This window comes from Ceratosolen solmsi, unplaced genomic scaffold (genome assembly GCF_000503995.2).
Source record: "Ceratosolen solmsi marchali unplaced genomic scaffold, CerSol_1.0 scaffold4, whole genome shotgun sequence".
NCBI classification, from domain to species: Eukaryota; Metazoa; Arthropoda; class Insecta; order Hymenoptera; family Agaonidae; genus Ceratosolen; species Ceratosolen solmsi.
The window spans coordinates 377,129-400,198 of NW_011948449.1; the positions used below are offsets into that span (position 1 = coordinate 377,129).

Below are 23,070 nucleotides of genomic sequence, written 5' to 3' on the forward strand. Positions count from 1 at the left end.
TCTCCCTTCCTCTCATAGTCATTCTCTCTTTTTCTTTCTCTGTAATATGCCACAGTTAGCTTGTGTGCAGCTATGCGTGTGTGGGTATGCGCATATTTGCGTGTGGAGTGAGTGAGCGAGTATGCGATACACGCACACACACATATGTACTGAGTCAATCAGAGCGTACGTTGCGTTTGCGTATATCATATGCACACTATCTGAAATTTTAGAATAAAATATGTAGTCTCTATTTTATATCGAGAAATTTCAAGTTGTTAACAAATAGACATACGTCTATAAGCATATCTATCAGATTAAATATACTTCTTTCTCTCTCCTACTCAATCTCCCCCTCACTTGCTCCTCCCTCTTTTCTTACACCCCCTCATACTTGTTATTTCTCTCATTCTTTTATTCTTGATATGTTTTTCTTATTTCATACTCTTGCACACACGTGTGAAATTGTATACGCGTTCACATTTATATGTTCAATTGATATAAACAAGCAGGCACACAGGCAGTTGATGCAATAATATCAACCTATCGTCACCTGCTGTCGATTCTTTCTTTGTCTATCAAATAAGAAAAAAAGTTTTGCCAAGCCGACTGATACGTAGAAGTGCAGTGCTTTGACCTTTAGAAAAGTTTTTGGCATTTTCAGTTCGGTTTAATATTTTTCTTACGCGAAACATTTTTCATGTTTTTAAAATTAATGTATTATGAGTGCAAGTGTTATAAGGCGTAATTTTCCGTTTCATTTTAATTTTATATATTTAGGCCTTTTATTAAAATTTATACGTATTTGTTTTATACAGCAAGGCCTTAGCTAGTTTTGTAACATTTTAAAAAGAATATAGTTTTAATAATATATATCTTTTTTTAATTATTAAACAGTTACATAAGTTTATAAGTATTATTTCCATATAGTTTATTACAAACATACATAACTAATTTTTATTTATATGCAAAAACATTAAATTTTCTTATTTTATCAGTAAACAATTAGTTTTATGAATTAAATTTATGTAACACTTTTTATCTATCTATTTATCAATCTATATATATATATATATATATTTATATGGGGATGTATATATACATTACAAATTCTTAATATTGATGCACGCACACACACACATACACCCATATATATATATATATATATATATATATATATATATATATATATTTCATTTAATTAATTTATTTTTAAATAAATCTGATTTTTATTTTTCAGTATTATCATCAATGAATCAAAGATATTGTTAAAATGATTTATGGAAACTAAAAGCTTTACAGTATGAAACTTGATATTGAATTCATAATACTTGTAATTTAATATGAAAAACTGACTGCATCTGTGAAATCAGTGTTGGAACAGATGATTTTACTATCATTGGTAAAAACTTTATAATACAGTTTTGTTGAAACAAATAAACACTGTATAAATATGTAAAAAGATAAAAATAATTTTATTTTAGATGTATACAAAATATTTTATATTAAGAGTTTTTGAAGTAATGATAATGATAAATCATTATAAATATTTGTGATGTTATGTTCTGAAGTAATTATAAAAAAAGTTTCATGATTTAAAATAAAGATCTTATTATTCAACAAATTGAGATTTTAAATTTAGAAATTTAGTGAATTGTGCTAATCACTGTTTTCAAGTGGAATTAAGGTAAATGTTTTATTTGTTCGATAATAATTAATTTGAAATAATTTGTACTTAAATATACTTCAATAATATTAATATTAATAATAAATATTGAACAATTATAAGTGCCACTACTCTCATGTATTACATCAAATATATGAAATTTAACAAAATTATAATTTATCTTCAAAATTTAGAAAACAGTGATATTTTTCTTAGACTTACACACGTGCAATGCCGAGATGCTGCAATGAGAATAAATCACTGAGGTTGGTGAGCAGTAATCAGCAACACAACGCAGAAAATATTTTACTCACACATTCCCGACCTTTCTCTATCAGTGGTGGGGAACAATTGGATATTGAAGAAGCGCCTGTTGTAGTTGTTGAGAGATCTCATAGAAGAGTTCGTTGTGATCTCAGTCCAGTTCCAACTAATACTAATTCTGGATTTATTAAATTAATTGGTATAAAGGTAAATTATGCCACTATAGCATTAAAATGAACTTTAAACTTTAATTTAGATAGAAAAATTTTTTTTTTAATATTTGAAATTTATTTTATTTTATATGATAATATTTTTATAAGTATAGATTTTTTAAAAATATAAATAAAGGAAGTTGTTTATATAAATAATAATTGAACATAATATTAACTCTACTAATTTCTATACTAGGAAAATATTAAATAGCTATTGTATTTTCTGTTGCTAATTATAAAATTGTAATTAATCCCTTAATTTAATAAATATATTTATAGGACAAATCCAGTAGACAAGAAAGTCAATCAAGGTACAATTGTGGAAGCAGTGGGCATAGAGATAAAGAAAAGGAGGCAAAGAAAAGAGCAGCTATAGGCAACGCAGTGCGAGGACTTTTTCCTTCAGGCCATAGTAGGCAGGACAGGTATAATGATGTCCGTATCAAAATCACGCTTTTTACATTATTGCATTTTTCATTTACCAAATAGAAATATTTCACATTGGAATATTTTGTAAATGTTTATAAATTTTTCATAGATAATTAATAATAATACTATAAATTATATTCATACAGCAAATCACTTGCAGACCTAATATAGTTTTTAGATTCTGTTTTTTATTTTATTAGTTTAACATTTTCAGCTTATACATGATCGTTAATTAAATTGATTATATTCAATCAATTGACTAATTCAAGTTGTATAAGTTACGAGTTTAAATGACATGTAAAAGCTCTATTTATAAGTTTTGATAAAACAATCAAGTGTAGATCATAATTGTAAACTTACGTTGGCATGCTAGCTAAAAAAGTGTTATCAATCAATTTGATTAGATGTATTGATTGTAATTAAAATTGATTTGGCATCTTCAGGTATGAAACTAGCAGACAGCGATCATCAGGGGGAACAGGGGGTGGCGTTGGCCTTTCTGGATTGTGTCCAAAGCTGGTCACAAATACAGGGAATAGTGGTCAAAGCAATGTTGGCTTGGGTCACCATTTAACCCCACAAGAAAGTCAAACATCTTGTGGAGTTGTTACTTCTCAGAAAAATCAGGGACATCGTCGTAATCGAAAAATTTCTATAAATTCACAGGCAGCTAGTAGTAGTGGCTTGAGTAATTTGGCTGATCGCAAGGTTTGTTAAAATAACATTAAATAATGCATGTGACACATATCATTAGTTAGAATTTTATTTTGGAAATCATAATTAAATTACAAATAATATTTTAATAATTGATACAATAATAAACACAAATATAAAATATAGAATATATACTAAATATTTAATTTTAATTTTATTTAATTTTAATTATAATCATATTTTGAAACAATTGTATAACTTGTATAAATTTGTTTTTTAAATAAGTCACTACATAATGCGTTCATAAATAATTGTATATTTATTTTAACATTTTTTAAATAGTCAAGATCCAGTCAATTGGAGCATGATTCACAACCACCAGCACTAACAATAACAAAAAATGGAATCTCATTGAATTCGCAATCTACGAGACAAAAAAATTCCCTTGATCCTGTTGAAAAGTCTTTAGTGTCATCTTTTGATCATGAAAACAATCATAGTTTCAGTGATGCAGAGGAAGCAATTACTGCTACAGAAAATTTTTCAAGAATATCAAGTAAAAATTATAGAATTATAATATTTAGAAGACAAATTCGTAATAATAGTTAATTGATAATCTTTATTTGTAGACATTATTATGCCTTTGACGCCAATGGGAAAGGGAAACTCTAGAAAAGTAAGTAAAGAGGAAAAGACTGCTGAAAAAAGTATGTACTCGTCAAATTCTGAGTCAAAAGAAGATAATGATGGTAGCCAAAAATTATCGTCGGTTTCACAGGAAGGGAGAACCTCAACAGAAAATATAGTTCAAAGCTTCAATGCTTCCCTTTCATTTAAGAAAAAGCCAAATTTAAATGAAAATACAAACGTTCGCGAAAATAAACGAAAAACCTCCGTTTATTCCCTAGTGAACTTTGATAAAGATGGTGCCAATAGAAAATCCAATTTTAAACAAGATAATATAGATGAAGATTGTACTCAAAAGGATTCAAATGTTATTTTAGAAATTTCTTGTAGCAATCTAAATGAACAAAAGTTAGTGTATATTAAATAAAAAGTATAAGAATATAATGGAATTTGATTATATTTAAAAATAAATATGTATATCTTTTTACTTTATAGAAATTTAAACGAAAGTAGCATGCCGTCAACATCGAGAAAATCGTCTAATGGAAAGTTAAAATGTAAAAATATATCAGTAGAAGTAATGGACAAAAGTGAAAAAAACCGCTTGGATAATCATGATATTGCCCAAGATTGTTTTAAAAATATAAACATTGAACAAATAAAAAATTTAAGATTCACGACATCCAGTGTTATGAGAGAGTCAATCGATCTAGAAAGTAAAGAATTTCGAGAAGAATGTCAAAGAAATGAAGATGAAGAAGAAGAAGTCACTATTTACGATGAAGATGATAATGGAACAAGTATTAGTGATATAGTTGCAACTCAAGCACTTCATGAATCTTTGAGTAAAATGGGTAAAGTTCTACCTATGGGTTCTGAAATTACATTAAAAGAAAATATTAAAGAAGAAGTAAAGCCTGAAGAAAGTCATCAAAAAGATATAACAGTACAGGAAGAGACAGTAGAAGGATTCATAGGACCACTTCTTGACGAGAATTTTAAAACAGATGAAAAGTTAGTTCAAAAAACTATGGAAATGGATGAAGTAAGAAATTTATTAATGAAAGTTAAAGTTCAGACAGTTGAAGATGATGATGATGAGGAAAAAGCTGTAGGAATTTCTCCCGATCAAAGATTTTTGAAATTTGAGGAAGAAATAGGTCGTGGTAGTTTTAAAACTGTTTATAGAGGTCTAGATACACAGACTGGTGTAGCTGTTGCATGGTGTGAATTACAGGTAAATAATTAGTATCAAATAACATTTTCTAAATTTATACAAATGTTAAAAATTAATATTTTTGTAGGAGAAAAAATTAAACAAAATAGAAAGACTGAGATTTAGAGAGGAAGCTGAAATGTTGAAAGGCTTACAACATCCAAATATAGTTAGATTTTATGACTACTGGGAAGTAACACTTACAAGACGAAAATATATTGTTTTAGTAACAGAACTTATGACTTCTGGCACATTAAAAACGTAATTCTTATTTTCATTTTACTAAATAAATTATTCTTAATTCAATATTTGAAAATAGAATTAAATTATTATTAAATATCTATATAGGTATTTACGAAGATTTAAAAAAATTAATCCCAAAGTCTTAAAATCTTGGTGTCGACAAATCTTAAAAGGACTTGCATTTCTTCATTCAAGATCGCCACCAATTATTCATCGTGATCTGAAATGCGATAATATTTTTATTACTGGAACTACAGGTAGTGTAAAGATTGGCGATCTTGGTCTTGCAACATTAAAAAATCGTAGTTTTGCAAAAAGCGTTATTGGAACACCTGAATTCATGGCACCTGAAATGTATGAAGAACATTATGATGAATCTGTGGATGTTTACGCTTTTGGTATGTGTATGCTAGAGATGGCGACTAGTGAATATCCATACTCTGAATGCACAGGCCCTGCACAAATATATAAAAGAGTCGTATCGGTAAGCAAGTTTTTCTTATTATTTATTAATTATATTAGATATTATTATCAAAAATATGTTTAAAGCATATTATGTTTTATTTTTTCACATTTTATAATCTTATAAGATATGAAATATTCAATAAACATCTAAATTTTAACAGGGTGTAAAACCACAAAGTTATGATAAAGTAGAAAATCCAGAAGTACGAGAAATTATAGAAATGTGTATACGATTGAAAAAAGAAGAAAGACCATTAGTAAAAGATCTTTTAAATCATGAATTTTTCGTAGATGATATAGGGCTCAAATTAGAAATGGTATCGCGTGATACTGCAGTTGCAGAAGCAGAATTATCACGTGTCGAATTTAGACTCAGGGTTCTTGATCCAAAAAAAAGAAGTAATAAGCATAAAGAAAATGAAGCTATTCAATTTGATTTTGATATAGAAGTTGATAATGCTGAGGAAGTAGCATCTGAAATGGCAAAATCAAGTCTTATTCTCGAAGAAGATGCTAAAACAGTAGCAAAAATGCTTAAATCTCAAATTACAGCATTAAAAAGAGAAAGAGAAGAAAGGAAATTGAAAGAAGAAAAGGAACGTCAAGATGCAGAAACGACAGCGGCTAATGAAAGCATTTTGCAAAACCACTTATTAATACAGCAAATGCAAGTTCAGCAACAACAAACTCAACCAGGAATAAATATTCAGCAGGTTCCAAATTCAGTGCAAATTCAACATAGTTTACAACCACAACCTGTTCAACTTGTTCAACAACAGCCTATGATCCAACAACAAACTTCAGTTATACAGCCCCAACAAGCACAACAAATTCAGCAACTTAATCAACAACAGCAGCAACAGGTTCAATATCAGCAACAGCAACAACAATATCAGCAAATGACCCAAGTATCTCAAACAATGAGTGGAAATTCTTCACAGTGTTCAACACCACAAACAGTACCAGCTCAAACACCTTTTTCTCAAGTAACACAACAACAATTACAACAACAATATATACAGTTGAATCAAATGGGAATAACACCACAGCTATCACATCCTCCACAAACAATGCAGATTCCACAAATTCAACAAACTATTCAATACACGCAAACTCAGGTAAACAAAATAACTTCAAAATAAAAATCTATATATTTTCTAAATAAAACATTTTTAAATAAAAAATTAATAAACTAGTATTTTATTAATGGAAATTACATAGGTACAGCATGTACAACAAATACAACAAACTCCTGTTGCTGGTTCATCCACAGTTCCAAATATACAGGCACAGTCATTTTATCATCAAGGAACTGCTACTATGCCAACTTATCCACCATCTCAAATTTTTCAACAAAATGTATCTCAACCGATTTTTCATGGTTATGCAACAAACTCTACCAGTGGACATATTGATGTTTTACCAAATCAACCACCTCAACAAGTATATACTACTCATTCTAACCCATCTGGAAATAATACAGTAGCTACATCTATTAGTTATATTCAGCCGATGCAAGTTCAAGTTTCTTTACCACAACAGGTTAGTAAAAATGAGTAACTGAGCAAAATGCTGATGATATATTATAATATATTATATTTTATAAATATGCTTAATTTTAATAGTTAAGCAAACTCTGTTAATCTATAAAACGTTTTATAAATTACTGGATATATTTAATGATATTTGTATTATTTATTATAAATTAGTTATGCTCTTTTATTTTTAGATACTTAGTTTTATATGAAATGTACAAATACTTAAATTTAATTAAAATATTTTCAGACTTCGTCAATTTCAAATATTCAAACTGCACCAGGTTTAATTACAAATGGAGCACATCAATCTCAAGCTCCACAGAATATAATGATGCAAATGCAATATTCACAAGGTACTACTATTGTACCACCTGCAACTTCAATGACTCAAAATTTAAATGCTGTACCACAAGGATCTAATAATTCTCAACAGCAGCAGTCCATACAGCAATCGCAATGTGCAGCACAACAAAGTGTACAACAATCCATACCGCAGCAGCAACAAAATATACAGTCAATACCACAACAACAGCAGCAACAAAATATACAACAATCCATACCGCAGCAGCAACAAAATATACAATCAATAACACAACAACAGCAGCAACAAAATATACAATCAATAACACAACAGCAGCAGCAGAATGTACAACAATCAATACAGCCACAACAGCAGCAACAAAGTGTACAACAATCAATACCGCAACAACAGCAGCAACAAAACGTACAATTAATATCACAACAACAAAATATACCGCAACAACAAATTATACAGCAATCAGTATCGCAAAAACAAAGTATACAGCAATCAATACCACAACAACAAAGTATACAACAATCGATACCCCAACAGCAACAAAATATACAACAAACAATACCCCAACAACAACAAAGTATACAACAATCGATATCCCAACAGCAACAAAGTATACAACAATCCATACCCCAGCAGCAACAAAATATACAACAATCAATATCTCAACAGCAACAAACTATGCAACAATCAATTTCGCAGCAACAACAAAGTATGCATCAATCGATATCACAACAGCAACAACAGAGTATACAACAACCAATATCACAACCGCAATCAACATCTATACAACAACAATCTTTATCACAACAGCAGGTTGTATCCCAACAACAAGCTATATCACAACAGTCACAGCAATCATCTATACAACATCAAATACTTCATCCACATTTACAGCAACATCAACCACCTCTGCAACAACAGAATTTTCATCAAGTAACAGAGACAGTGATGGTAGAAAGAACCCTTGTAAAACAAGAAACTTTGGAATTACCAAATTCTGTGTCATTAGAAACTGTTTCAAATGTACAAGAAATTCAAATAGCATCTGGAACTATACCTATAACAACGGATGGGTAATAATTTATTTATAAATATCTTTATTTCGTTATCTTTATCTTTTAAATATATTTTTATGTTAAATTTGCAGAAACCCATCTGAAATTCCTGATAATTCAACTTTGACGACAATGACTACAGAAAAAAGCAAGATCAAACGAACAGGAACAAAACGAAAAAAACCAGGAATAAAATTAACTGTACTCTCGGTCAGTAATGTTGAAAGTCATGCGATATCTGTAGAATGTCAACTAGATACTAGTAAACAAAAGACCGTGACGTTTAAATTTGATCGAGATGAAATGGTTCCAACTGATATAGCAAATAATTTGGTAAATTTATAATAAATATATTTAAAACTCTGAGCCTTAAACTTTGACATATCACTTAAATGAAAAATAACTTTTATTTCTGACAAAAGGTAGCAGAAAATCTACTACCTCAATCTCAACGCGAAACTTTTATTGAATTAATAGAAGACATTGTCAAACAATTACGTCTTGATCCATCTTTAAATCTACCGCTAGTTGCCCATGGACCGCCTGATCAATCAGCTGGTGGTAGTCCTGTTACAAGTCGTAGACCTCGAGAACGTGATCACAGCCTTGACATGTCAAAGGTAAAGTATTGATCATTATTAATATTATAAGATTATCAAAGTATTACTTTTTATTAAAATCCGAGAACTATGAAAATTTTGCTAAGGCATTCTTGGATATAACATTTTTTTAAATCTACAATTTGGTAAATAAAAAGATATAAAAATCGTATGTATATTTGTCGTGTGTGATTTTGGACGCAGCAGGTGAGACATGGCTCGCTAACTCGACAAAGCAGCCACCGTTCTTCATACAAAGTTCATCGTAGGCACCGTTCGGTGAGTTCAATCCTTTCCTCTCTTTCTCTATTCACTTGTTCTATGATTCTATACACTTTTTATCTCGTGTTTCTTTCTTATTTCAATTCGACCTTCTATTTGGTTTTCTGATATTCGCAAAATTGTTGACAGTAAAATAATATCTGTGCCTTTTTATTGATGTGCATTTTCAATGTTATTTGTGAGAAGTTTAATTTTTTTTCAGGCAGCAGAAGGTCCTGAATATTTTATTACTTAAACTTAAGTTATTTAATTTGTTTCAGTAATTTTGAAGCAGTTACAGACGAACAGAATTTAATTTTAAAAGTTTTATATGCATGACTTTTTCTTTATAATTTAACTTATTTAGTATTATATTTATAAGTATTTTATTTTGGAAAGGTTAGATTCCTAATTACCAGATAAACAAAATTTTGTATCCCTTAGTATTTATTATTTTTAAACTTTTGGTTGTACAATTAACCCAGTTGATATATTTTTTTAATGGCTTCAACATTTTTTGTTAAGTAATAAATTTTTGAAATTTTATAACAGTATATTTGATGTGTAAATTAATTTGTATCATTTATTATAAAAAAAAATACTTTCAAAGTTTGCTTAATGCCTGTAACTATTGTGTATTACATGGATAGGACAAAAATATAATCAATCAATGAAGATTTATTTTGCTTTTAAATTTGTTTAAGAAGTTAAAATGCCATGAAGTATAAAAGTATTCACAGAATGTAAGAAAAATTAATCAGATAAAATTTTGTTTCTTACAGAGAGATGAAACTTCAAATGCTTCTACACCAACAAAAATGTTGCCAATTGATCAGATACTATCACACATTACAAATGCTGCTCTATCGGAAAAAACAGAAACTACTCCAGGAATGATCGAAACTCAAGTTCCTCCGAGTACAGAATCGGCTGAAGCGTCAAGACGTTCATCTACTTCAACACAAAATACTGACATTCTAACGCCTACAAATGCTATTGATTTATTAGATAGTCAAGAAAGTATAATTTCTACAACTTCAGCTATAACTGTAATTGAAGCTGATAGTTATGGTCAAGAATTAAAATCAGAGATGTCTAATAATATCACAGGATTATTACCTGAATCTACTATTAAATCTGTACAAGAAGTTGACCCTATAGCACAAAAAAATGAAAATGTTACACTCATAGGTAAAATTTTAATCAAATGAAATAATGTTGTCTAAATATAAAATTAAATATACTTTGGTATATATTACTCGTTGATTACTATCCGATAAATTTATCTGCATAAAAAATATTAAACATTTCAGAAAAAAATTATTTTGAAACATTTGAACAAATTATATAAAAATATAAATGATTACACTTTTAACAATTACTTTTTAATGGTCCATAACGTATATAGGTAATGAATCAAGGGAAGAAATTATTCAAAATCAACAAGAATCCCAAGATGAAAATTTAAATAGGAATACAATCAATTTGGAGAATATTGAAAGTCAAAAGTTTACGGCCCCGCCAATGCGAAAAATTTCGCGTTTTCTTGTTAGTCCCGTAATTGAACAAAAATCTGTAGTTTCCGAAGGAGAAATGACAATTCAACATGAAGTTGTAGAAAAAATGACTGTTTCAATAAAACCAGAAACAATTGGAGCTTCTGAAACTATAATACATTCTAACTATACGGAAAATGTACAGAGTACTAAAACATCTATTGAAGAAATTGATACTGGGGTAAAATTATTTGAATTTTTAATTTTAAATCAATATAAATAATTTAATGCTCATAACTTTAATTTACAATTTTTAAATTAATTGTATAATTTATGTTATTTAAATAAATATTATACTTTTTTTATGTTTGTATTATTTAAAATAGTTTTAAAGTAACTATTCTTAAAACACAGATTATTTGTAATATCAATTCGTTTAAAATGCTGATTAGGCTCAACAAGCAATAATTCAACAACAATCACAAACAATGCAACTTCTTCAAAATTCTGTGCAAACAAAAATGGATGCAACTCAGATAAATAAAATACCAACTCAAAATTCTACTACCGGTTATATGATCCATACAAAGCAAGGTGCTGCCAATGATATTGACTCAGTATTACAAAGTCAACAAAATACTGTCGTGACCACTCCAATTGTCGATATTCAACAAAATCTTTCAATAGCTTCTATACCAATACAAAATCCAAGAATAATACCACACGTAGGTCAAATGCAACATGAAATTTCAATACCATCTCAAATACAACAGGTCTGAAATTATTTAGTTAAATTATATAAATGACCAGTTATAATTAATAACCTATTCAAAATAAGTTTTTAGATTTTCTATTAAATATTTAATAAAGAAATTATTTTATATTAAAAATTATATAAATTACAATCGTAGAGTAATACTTTTAATTTTAAATCTAAATCCTAATCTAATTTGGCTTTCTTGTACAAGATTTTTCGTGAATATTGTAAATATCAAAACTTGTTCTATTAAACTTGATATATTTCACTATATTATGATACATTAATTACGTTTACAATTCCAATAAGAAAGGCTTTTATTTCAATCGAAATAAAAGTCAAGAAGAAAAATTCTTAATTTATTAAGATATATATATTTGTTGATATTCAATACCTCCCTTCCAAGATATAATTTTTCCTCTTCAATAATATCACTGTCGCACACTATCTCTCTCTCTCTCTCTCTCTCTCTCTCTCTCTCTCTGATTTGTCTCTCTCACATGAAAGAGAGAGAGATCTCTCTCACATTTCCTTGAAGCATTTATTTTAAATTTGGTTGTCACTGACCTAAAGTATTTATACATACTTTTAATAGGTATTATATAATTATATAATAAACGAATATATTTAATTGGAAGATATAATAACTTCATCTGTTACAGAATAAAAATTAAATTAGATGTATTTAAATTTGATGTGTATAAACTGAGTAATCTCTTAATTTATATTTTGTAATTATATTTATAAATTTAATTTTTTAATTGTAAAGATAATTTATTATTTTTAGTTGCGACAACCACAACACGTTAATATTCAAAATTCAGCTCAAATTCTTCAGCAGCCAAATACAGATGAACGAAATCGTCGAATTTCAAATATATCAAATAACTCAAATATTTCTACTGATTCACAGCAATCAGAAACAAATAATGTAAATATGGAAGAAAGAAAAGTATCTGGTATATCAAATCAACATATTCAGCAACAGGCATATTTGAGTCAGCAGTCACAAGATGGCATTTCTAATGGTATTCAGATAGCAAATGGTACTGTAGAAACTGCTCAACAAACGCAACAAGTTGCTCATCATAATGCTTTGCATACAACACTAACAGGAATTTTGCCTTCTGCTAGTACTCAAATTCCATCTCAAACAACTACAGTGACTGAAACTGCACCAAAAACCAAAGTGAAAGAAGTGTCATCGACACTGCCAGATCTTGCTCAAAACTTAGCAAATATTTTATCAAATCCTAAATCAAAATCTGCCCATTCCATGGCTCAAGGTCACGAGCCACTTCAAAATTCCACAGTTATGCAACCAGTTCTTCATTCCGAACAATACTTTCAGCCAATACAACCTGAAATATGTATGCAAAATCTACAAATTCAACATCAATTACAACAAAATATGCAACAGGTAATTGGGTTACATTACGTGCAAAATTGTATTTGAATGATATTTATTGTTTTAAAATAAAATAAGTACTTGATTCAATAATTAATCATTTAGATTTATTTTTCATATTATTATTAAAATTAATATTAAATATTAAATATTAAAGTTTCATAGATATTAAGTTTTTATTTTTTAAAAATATTTAAATAAGAATTATGTCCATATAATCATATTTTTGTATAATTCAGACAATACAAGCACAAACGAATTTTCCATCAAACATTCCAACTCAAACGCCCATTTTACAACAAGGATTAATGCAAGTTGTTTCACAAGCCAATGTTCAACAACCTATTGATACGCAACTACAATCGCAAATTCTACATAATCAGCAACATAATTTACCATCCCACACTGCTATACAAGGACAATGGGTAGTTCCATCTTATGGAACTTTACCAGGACAAAATATTATTCAGCTTCAACCCATACAGCATGTTCATGTGATACAAAGTCAAGCAACCTTACAGCATATGATGCCAATGCAAATTCAACCTCAGACTCAGATACAACATCAACAAAGTATATCAGAATCTATTGATAATTCAATGTTAATTGAACAACAGAATTTACAACTGAAACTTCCAGAGGCTAAACATATAGCGACAAAAACTGATGATATAAATCCTGAATGTAATATTAGTCGGTAATTAATTTAACTAAAATTTGTAACTAAAAAGTTATATTTTTCTTTTAGATATATTTTTTATCATTTATTATATTTTTCTGTAATTTTTTCTACAAATTTAATTTTAATATATATATATATATATATATATATATATATTATCATTTATAGACGTACTAGCTCCGATTGTCAAGTAATTTCTTCAGAAAATGAATATTCCAGTCATGACATAACTCCAGAGCACACTCTTGTTGAATCAGTAGAAACCACTAATTATCAACAACAAATGACACGAGAGCAACATCGAAAGTTGAGCCAACAAAATTCTTTAGATAAACCGACGGAGAGTTGTATAGGGGGACCACAAACTATTGCCGATTTGCAACAAAAATTGGTACAATTAACTAGTCAGCCGTCAGAATCTTTGATTGTTAGTACACCGCCAATCAGTCACCCAGCAACACCTCATATTCAACAAATAACAAGCATACAAGATGCACATGTGATTACTTTACAACAAAAATTCGGCACTATACCTGGTATACCTGCCACTGCTTTTCAACCGCTAGTATGTTGTATTAATTTATAGATAGATATTTATGAGGACTTGTTTATATTGAAGGTTCTATTAATAATTTCATAATTGCAGACTTCCCTTTCTCCTCAGTCTACAATCCATTCTGGTCATTCTGTATTTATTAATGAAAACAGTAGTGGGCTTGATAATTCCGTAAGTGGAGCAATAATGGAACAGTCTACTTCTCATAACACATTTCAGAACATAAATGTAAGATTATTATATCAAATTTTAAATGTTTAACAAATAAGAATATTAAATTAAAACATTATAGGATACTTATAATTAAAAGATACTTATAATAAAAATTAGTAAAATTATAATATAACATGTATGTGAATCTTTTTAGAATCTAGATCTTGAAAGTCCAACTCCAGTATCAGGAGGAGGTGTCTTATGTACTCAAGAAATGGCTAGTCCAAATAAAGAAAATGCTAAATCTCGTATGCAAAGACCTGGTTGTCGACTGCAAGAGCTCGAGCATGAACTTGCAAAAATTCATCAAAAATCTTCTATTACAGCAACATCATCTTCTCAAAATTCAATAATCTCTGCACCAATGACAATGATTTATTCTGCACCAGCTCAAAATCTACCGTACCAACAACAAGCACTTCTTCCAACTATTCAACCATTAAATAATGTGTCAGTAGCCCCTGTTGCATCTAACGTCGTTACATCCCTCTCTAATGCTGAAACTTTCATCTCGCATGAAAATCAAGACAATTCTTCTGTCACTGCCGTAGAGGTGATTATTATAGGTTGAATTTGTAAAATATCAATGAATTCAGAAAGATTTCCTTTTATATTATTTGTTTCGGAATATTCGTTAATACTTAAACAGAATTGATTTTATTTTTTATCAATTATAGCGCATCACGCTTAATCAGCCAGTGAGAAAAATCTCTAGGTTCATGGTTTCAAAAGTGGCTGGTCCACCTACGAATGAAACATCATCACAAAATCAGAGTTTAGACGACGGAAAAAATGTGGAGAGTAGAACATGTATAGGATCCTGTCATACTGATGAACATTCAAGTAAAAAAATATCTAATCTAATGATGATTGGTTATTTTTTATAATATTAAGTAATTAAAAAATTATTTAAAAATAAATATTTTATAGATGGTGCAACGCCAATCCAAATGTTACATAGTCGAGAAGGTTCTGCTCCTCCAATTCAAAATTCAATTTCGAGTAACGTTCCCTTATCTGAGGTACTTCATCTAAAATTATATTATCTAAATTTTAATTATAAAAATTATTGAAAAATGTATCATTTTACAGCAATATGAAAAAGAAGAAAGATTCCCATCGCTAACCCCTAGTGAAGAATATCAACTTCTTATAAAAAGGTAAATTTTTTTGTAAAAAGCTATTTAAATAAGTTATAAACATGTACATATTGTAGGCAAACAATGGAATTGGAAACTCTTCAAAGAAGGCATAGAGAGGAATTAGAGCGCTTTCAACAACACCAACTGCAATTATTGATACAACAACAGCAGCAAGCTAGTGCTTTTCATCAACACCACCCTTTACTTTATCACACTATAACAGGTAACATTTATTAAAAATTTTATTTATAAATTATGATTCAAAAAGAGGTGGGAATAGAATACAAAATAGAAACATTTGTGTCAACAGGTCAATCTAGGGTACCCGGGTTAGAAGATTACATAATGTTTAGTCCAGCGACACAAACACCAATGCAGCGAAAGCTGAGCTATTCCCCGGACACGGAGGAGACACTGCGGCTGGCCACGCAGAAATTGAAGCAGCCGGCGCAGAGCGCCGGCTCGGCTATTCCTCACGCTTACGTCATACCAGTGCCAATAGTGCCTTCGGAAAATCTCCAAAGCATCTCAAGCTCCGCTCAGACGTCGGCCACGAGTGAGATACCGGATGTCGGAGTTGTGTCGACCAATGGCCCAACAACCCAGGTGCTCGGACAGTCGCAGTATCAATTTGGTCCTACTACGTTGCCAGACGTCACAACACAGGTCCCCAAACAAACTTTTTATCAATGCATTGACTCTTATGGCTCAGCTTTAACATATCTTTTGTTCTACTTAATTTTTAAGATCTATTTACATTTTACATATTTACGGATTTCAAATATTTAGTTATATAACTATTAAGATTTCTGAATAGAAATTAGTTTAGCAATTGAAAGTATGAAGAACAGCTTAAAGCACTGTCAGAAGAAAAGTTATTTTTTCGATCATTAGCTTTCGTCACATTTAGCCTGCTCAAGAGCTTTGAGTTACATTTGTTGACTTTGAGATTGTTATGATTACTTAGGGAAGCTCGACGAGTACTCTAGTCACAAGCGCAATGGCCGGGAGCTCGGCCGGCTCGACTGGCTACATTCACTACCACGAGCCGGCGTTGCAGGCCTTTAGCTACGCACCGCACGGCAGTTTCTTTTTGCCTGCTGGCTATCGGCTCATCTACGCCCCGCAGACGGCCGGTGCGACGCCACAGATGCAGCCCGCTACGCCAGCAACGCCGCAACTTGGCAACAGCTCCAACGATGGCACCCCACCTGGGGAGCCCCAGCAGTACAGCACCGAGTCGCAGCTGGATTAATCTTTTTCCTCTACCTGCCTGCCTGTCCGTCTGTCTGTTTCTGTCTCTCTGTCTGTGTGTCCGTCTGTACGTTTGTCTGTATGCACGTATGTACGTTTGTCTTTTTGTATGTTAAATTGTCGAATGTGTACGCGAGCCTCTGAGACGAAGGCATCTCAAGCTGGTGTATGTCTACACTCTTGAACACGCCGAACTTTTATCTAATTATCTTAAATCTTTCTTCACTTATTTTGAACGATGAAAAATGCTGCGCATTTTGATTGATTGTATGTTGACAACAATAACAGAAAAATTATTTCATAATTATTTTTGTTTTGTTTTATTTTGTATTTCGTTTAAACGAATCATAAAAAAAAACAAGTAAATGCAGTAAAATCGTTTGTTTTAACATTTTTTAAAAACTAATTCCGAAGTAATTTCATATTTTGAAATTATTAGTCGGCCATCGACTGCTTCCTCTTCATAATACTTTTTTATTGATTTATGTAATTTGCCAAGAAAACTTTTAATTATGCAATCATAGATATTTTATGTATTTTAATAGATGAAATAATTATTGTCGTCATTATTATGATGCATAATGACATTTAGAAGCAGCTCTATTGAGTATAGTCAAGTGTCAAATGTGTGCTGCCGTGTAATGATGAGTATGTACGTCTCAAGAAGTAAATTGTGAATAATTGAATTACTTGTAGCTAATGATAATTGTAAAACTGGATATAGAGGCCTTTTTCTATTAGTACACGTGTGATCATAAATTCAAGCGTTGAAAGCAAGAGTGAAAGAAAGAAGGCGAGCGATTGAATGCATGAAAATTAGAAAAAAAGTAAATTAGGTGATATCACGTGACTTTTTATGTCACTTTTTCATCTCAACAAACAGGCCTCAGCTAGTCGTATAATTGAAGTGAAAAATGTTTAATCTGCTTGACATTATACAAGTAGTTGTTTATTAAGAGAACAAGAATGAAAGAGAAAGTAAGTCAATTTATCAGTTATTAAAACGGAAGGAAACAAAGAGAATGTAATTTGTGTAATTACTATTATGCTTTATTGTACTCTATGAACAATTTTTCATTTATTTTGATCAAATGAAAAAATAGTTTGTTATTAGATTACTATATATCTATTGAAATCTACAATTCTTTTCTCAATTACTTTTTTCTTCATCCTTTTTGCTTCCTTTCTTTTTGCGGAAAGTTATTGAATTCTGGACTCTTGTAATGTTAATCTATTTTTAAAAAATCGACATTTCATGCTTTGTGCTCACTCGTATTATTATTATTATTATTATTATTATTATTATTATTATTATTATTTTATCATTATATTACTTTATTATATTAGTATTATATTATTATAATTATTATCGACATCATTATCATAATTAAATGCCTCGTTGATCCGTGTTAATAATCTTTTTATCACAATACCCTTTACCAAAAAGTATATGATAATCTATGTTGATTATTTTTAGTGCTTTTTTATGACAAGTGTTATAATCTCTAATTTTTTTTAATACAATTCATAAGTTATAACAATATTTGGTTTTATTTAATAAATTCAAATAAATTTCTATGGTTTATATTATTATAAAACAATTTTTTATAAGTATCATTATATATATATATATATATATATATATATATATATATGCGTGTATGTATTCATATGTATAATTTGAATATATTATCGTCTAAAAGATTTATATACAATGCATAGTGATTTTATTCTAAACAACGTGAATCAGTATTAAAATTTAACTCTTAAGGTATACTCCCCCATATTATGCATGGTATACATTATGAAGTAAATTTAAATGATAATTCACCCTAATTGTTTTCAAATGAAATTTACTATCATTTCAAAGATTATTACAAAAAAACTAATATGATGAAATATTCTTAAATTAAATTTAATGATTTATTGAATTGTATATTCTAAACATATAACCATTTATTTGACCTTTTTATCAAATAAAAATGAGTAATATACCAATTTTATTTTGTTCTAAAGTAATTTATCAAATAGAATTCTACATAATAAAAACGTAGTCAGCTTACATTGTTGACAGCTTTTGCTAAAGCCCGAAAAGTATCATTTATTTTATTATAAATTGTATTATAATTTTAATCATTGACCATTAATTGTAACGCATCACGCCTCGTTTAGTCTAATTTACGTACGAAAAATATTAAATTTCGATTCATTTTTAGTATTTTAAAGAAATTAGAAAATTATTATTTTATATTAATACAAGTGAATTTATTTATAATCATAATTATTCACTTTATTTTATCAATTTTCTAAAATTCTATAAACTATTTCAGAAAATACTAGACAATTAAATATTTATTAAAAATTATTTTGATTTTAAATAAAATATATTTTTAGTATTAAATTTATCTTCAAATTTTTATAAATTATTAACAATTATATATAAATTTGATATATTTTATAAATGGTAATTAATGTTTTTTTTTAAATAGTAGTGAGCGTATTGTTATATTATTTTAATATGTACATACTTATTAAGTATCAATACATTATGTTACTTTTTGCTGAAATAAAATAGAAATTTTAAAGATCGTTAAATTGTCAAAGCAAATCAGAAAAACTGTATGAAAACTCACGAGAATGTCGAGACTGAAAGAGAAATATCTGATGTTTTATTGTAATGTCTTATTTTTACATCAAGGCATGCCGCCGTCCGAATGAGTAACAATTATCCCACAAAAATTGATATATACTTAATCTAATATATTTGATTTGTATATTATTGAATGCGTGCATTCATACATACACATCTGTTTTTACATAAATATGTGTAAAAAAATTTTAGTATACAAAAATGAATAAATATGTATATGTTTAAAAACAGATGAAACAAAATATTCGATTTAATTTATATATTTGCGATTATCTTCTTATTATAATTATTTGAATATCTTTTTATTATAAACTAAAATTGAATATAAAAAAGAAATAATTTATATCTGAAATTTAAGTGAATATTCAATTGTTTAATATTGCTTAATGCACAAAATTGTAATCAGAACTCAAAGAGACACTGAAAAATTAATGACCCTTGAACAGTTACTTATTTTTATCAAATTATGCATGCGTAGATTGTCATATTCGAATATAATATTAAAGACGGTATTCAAGGTCTCCAGTTTCAAATCTAATAAATAAATGAAATTAGACTGTCTAACTTATATTTTGTCACACAACTCTTGTAAAACTTTTCTTCAAAATTCGGCTACAAGTTTTAACATACATAAATTTAATTTTGGCTACTTTTAAGTTATTAGAACAAATAAAAAAATTCAATGTATAATTAGATTTCTAACAGTAAGGATAAAAACAAATTATATAAGGTTTATTTAATGCACGAGAATATTTCAGTGCGGTATCATAACATAAAGAAAAAGTTTAAATAATTAGGTGAAAATGAAAATGTACGAATAAATTAAAGGGCTAATCGATATTAGTTTCGTATGTTGATATGCAATTTTTCAAAAAGATAATATACTGTAACGAATGAAACAGTCAATATAACTTTTCTTATTATACCAGTAAATTAAAAAAATCTTGTTTACAAAGAAAAGTAAAGCCAATTGTACTTTCACTTTGCAATCAACTAGAATACAAATACCTCCATTTTCAATTTTCTTAGTATTTACGATAGAAATCCTTTATATTTAAATATTTTCTGTATTCATATAAAAAAAATTTTATTCGTCATTTTTATTCATCATTATGTGCAAAAATATGATCATATTATATTTAATTGCATTTGCTAGTTTGGTAATGTATAAATTTATATATACAAAAGCCAGGTATTAAAAAAATTATTAACTAAATTTGGAAACGCTTCTCTTGCGCTATTATAATCATAAATGCGCTATATATGCAATATTATAAATTGTCTATTGCGAGATCAAAATAATTGTTTCAACTAGACTGTAATTGCAACGGAAGAAGTAAAATAAAGAATGCCAAAACTGATATTATACTTTCTTTATTTTTATAAATATTATATAAATTGAATTTTGATATTTTCATTTCTTTTATTAGTTTTAATTCAATAAACGAATAATGTCTAGAAGAATAATTTTGATTTTTTATTACTTATTTTAGCATTGAAATTTTTCTTATGCTTTAAAATTATTTAATATAAAATATTAGCCACCTACACTGAAATATTTAATATTTATTCCCGTACATGAACTTTTTATAGTAATATACAAAAAATTAAATTTACTGTGATAAGCGCCATATGCATTTATAAAATACGCATGCGCAATTTCAACAAGTCAGCTGTTGGAAAATTTTTTAATGTTTTGTTGTATAAAACTTCGTTTGTCATTTTTTCTAACTAAATTATCAAACATATGTTCATTTTTTATTACTATAATTACCAATTGTTAATTTTATATCTTTTAAAAGTTTAAAAAAAAATATATTGATAATGTTTAATTCTATAAAAAATAGACGTGAAGAATTAGTTTCGTCAGGAAAGGTTAATAAATTTAAAAAATGCATCTTATTCATAAGCTTTTTAATTATAATTTCTAAATATTTTATTTCTTTTCAAATCTAGTAACAGTAACATAAAATTTAATAATTACAAAAATCCTCATAATGGCTGAGATAAAACGTGTACCTTTACAAAGTGTTGATCATGGTAGTCAAACATCAAAGAAGTCTGAGAAGATTAAACAAATAGCACCGTCCTTTCGTTTTGTGCTCAATCTTCCCGAATCCAATGAAGAAAAATGTCCGGAATTTAATTATGCACAACTTTTAAAATCTGCTGAAAAGAAACGACGGAAAGATAAAAAAAAGGATGAAAATAGTGTTACCAATGGCCTAACTCCGTTTGAGGATACAGAGGATGATGAGAAAATACTAGATGTGGCTAGATATTTTGAATCAAAGTATGGAAATCGCAAAAAAAGTGATTACGTTGATCTAGGAGCAGGATATGATGAAAGTGATTCTTTTATAGACAATACTGATGCTTATGATGAAATTGTACCTGAAGAAGTAACCACTGTTCATGGAGGTTTTTATGTAAATAGTGGACCTCTTGAATTTAAAGACTCTGATAATGCATCGATTGTGAATCGTAATAATATTAACAATGATAATGAAAATGGCAACGATGATGATGAAGAAAGTAGTGATGAAGACAGTGATGATCAGACAATGAAAAGAATAAATAAAAGATCTCTCAGTTCTTCTGATAATGAAGAAATTGAAGATTTAAATCCTCCAAAATCAAAAGCAAGATTAGATGATGCCGAGTATACTATTGTGGACTGATTAATAATAATCTTTATTATATTAATATTTAATATGAACATAAGATAAAAAAAATATTTACATTTTTATAGATACTAGTCGGAGAGGTGAAGTTACTCCAAAAAATTTTTATCTTCCACCACTGTTTTACAATAAAAGTACTATATATATATTTGTATACTAAGATTTGTTTAAATAATTTCATAATTAAAAAAAATTTAATATGATAAGTTGACATTAAATAACAAAATAATGTGCTTAACATTTTATTAATACTTTTTAAAAAAATGGATGCTTTATTCTATTAATATTTTTTCTCACTGAGTAAAATATTGAGCAATATATGTAAGAAGTAAATTAAATATTTTAATAATCTTGAAATATTATTTTAATAAAGCAAGATAAGAAAAACATGTAATTATATTTTATTGAAAATCAATAGATTTATGATAAAATTATGATAATAAAATACAAATTTAGTGCTGACAATTTAAAATATCTAAAGTTAATGTAAGAGAGGTAAAGTGTAAAAATACATTTAGATTATATTATTTATTTTTGTAGGTAATAAAATTTTATTGTAACAAATAGTAATAGAAATTTCTGATTAAATCAAAAGCGTAATTCTAGGATGTTATGAATTTACATTCTTAAGTATTTGTCAATCATTTTTAAAAATATTTTTGCATTGTTTTTATTTGGTTATATTTAAAAAGAATTTATTTATT

At 28.3% G+C, this 23,070-nt stretch overlaps 2 protein-coding genes across 2 annotated transcripts; both read left to right on the top strand.

Annotated features, from left to right (window-relative positions):
* Positions 1-1,578: 1,578 nt before the first annotated feature.
* Wnk (Wnk kinase) lies at positions 1,579-17,305 on the top strand. The gene is made up of 29 exons (XM_011504946.1): positions 1,579-1,666; positions 1,862-2,116; positions 2,401-2,546; positions 2,994-3,258; positions 3,547-3,760; positions 3,834-4,239; positions 4,327-5,068; positions 5,136-5,308; positions 5,396-5,774; positions 5,917-6,873; positions 6,977-7,297; positions 7,541-8,682; positions 8,757-8,997; positions 9,087-9,284; positions 9,468-9,542; positions 10,307-10,715; positions 10,933-11,261; positions 11,473-11,793; positions 12,565-13,197; positions 13,425-13,882; positions 14,036-14,432; positions 14,514-14,594; positions 14,791-15,189; positions 15,314-15,479; positions 15,567-15,658; positions 15,729-15,796; positions 15,853-16,001; positions 16,089-16,444; positions 16,746-17,305. Exons 2-29 carry the CDS (start codon positions 1,877-1,879, stop codon positions 17,031-17,033), a joined length of 9,645 nt encoding a protein of 3,214 aa, XP_011503248.1. The 5' UTR covers positions 1,579-1,666; positions 1,862-1,876; the 3' UTR covers positions 17,034-17,305.
* A 4,318-nt stretch (positions 17,306-21,623) lies between these two features.
* Positions 21,624-22,478, top strand: yem (yemanuclein). The gene has a single exon (XM_011504871.1). It carries the CDS (start codon positions 21,680-21,682, stop codon positions 22,361-22,363), a length of 684 nt encoding a protein of 227 aa, XP_011503173.1. The 5' UTR covers positions 21,624-21,679; the 3' UTR covers positions 22,364-22,478.
* The last annotated feature ends 592 nt before the right edge of the window (positions 22,479-23,070 follow it).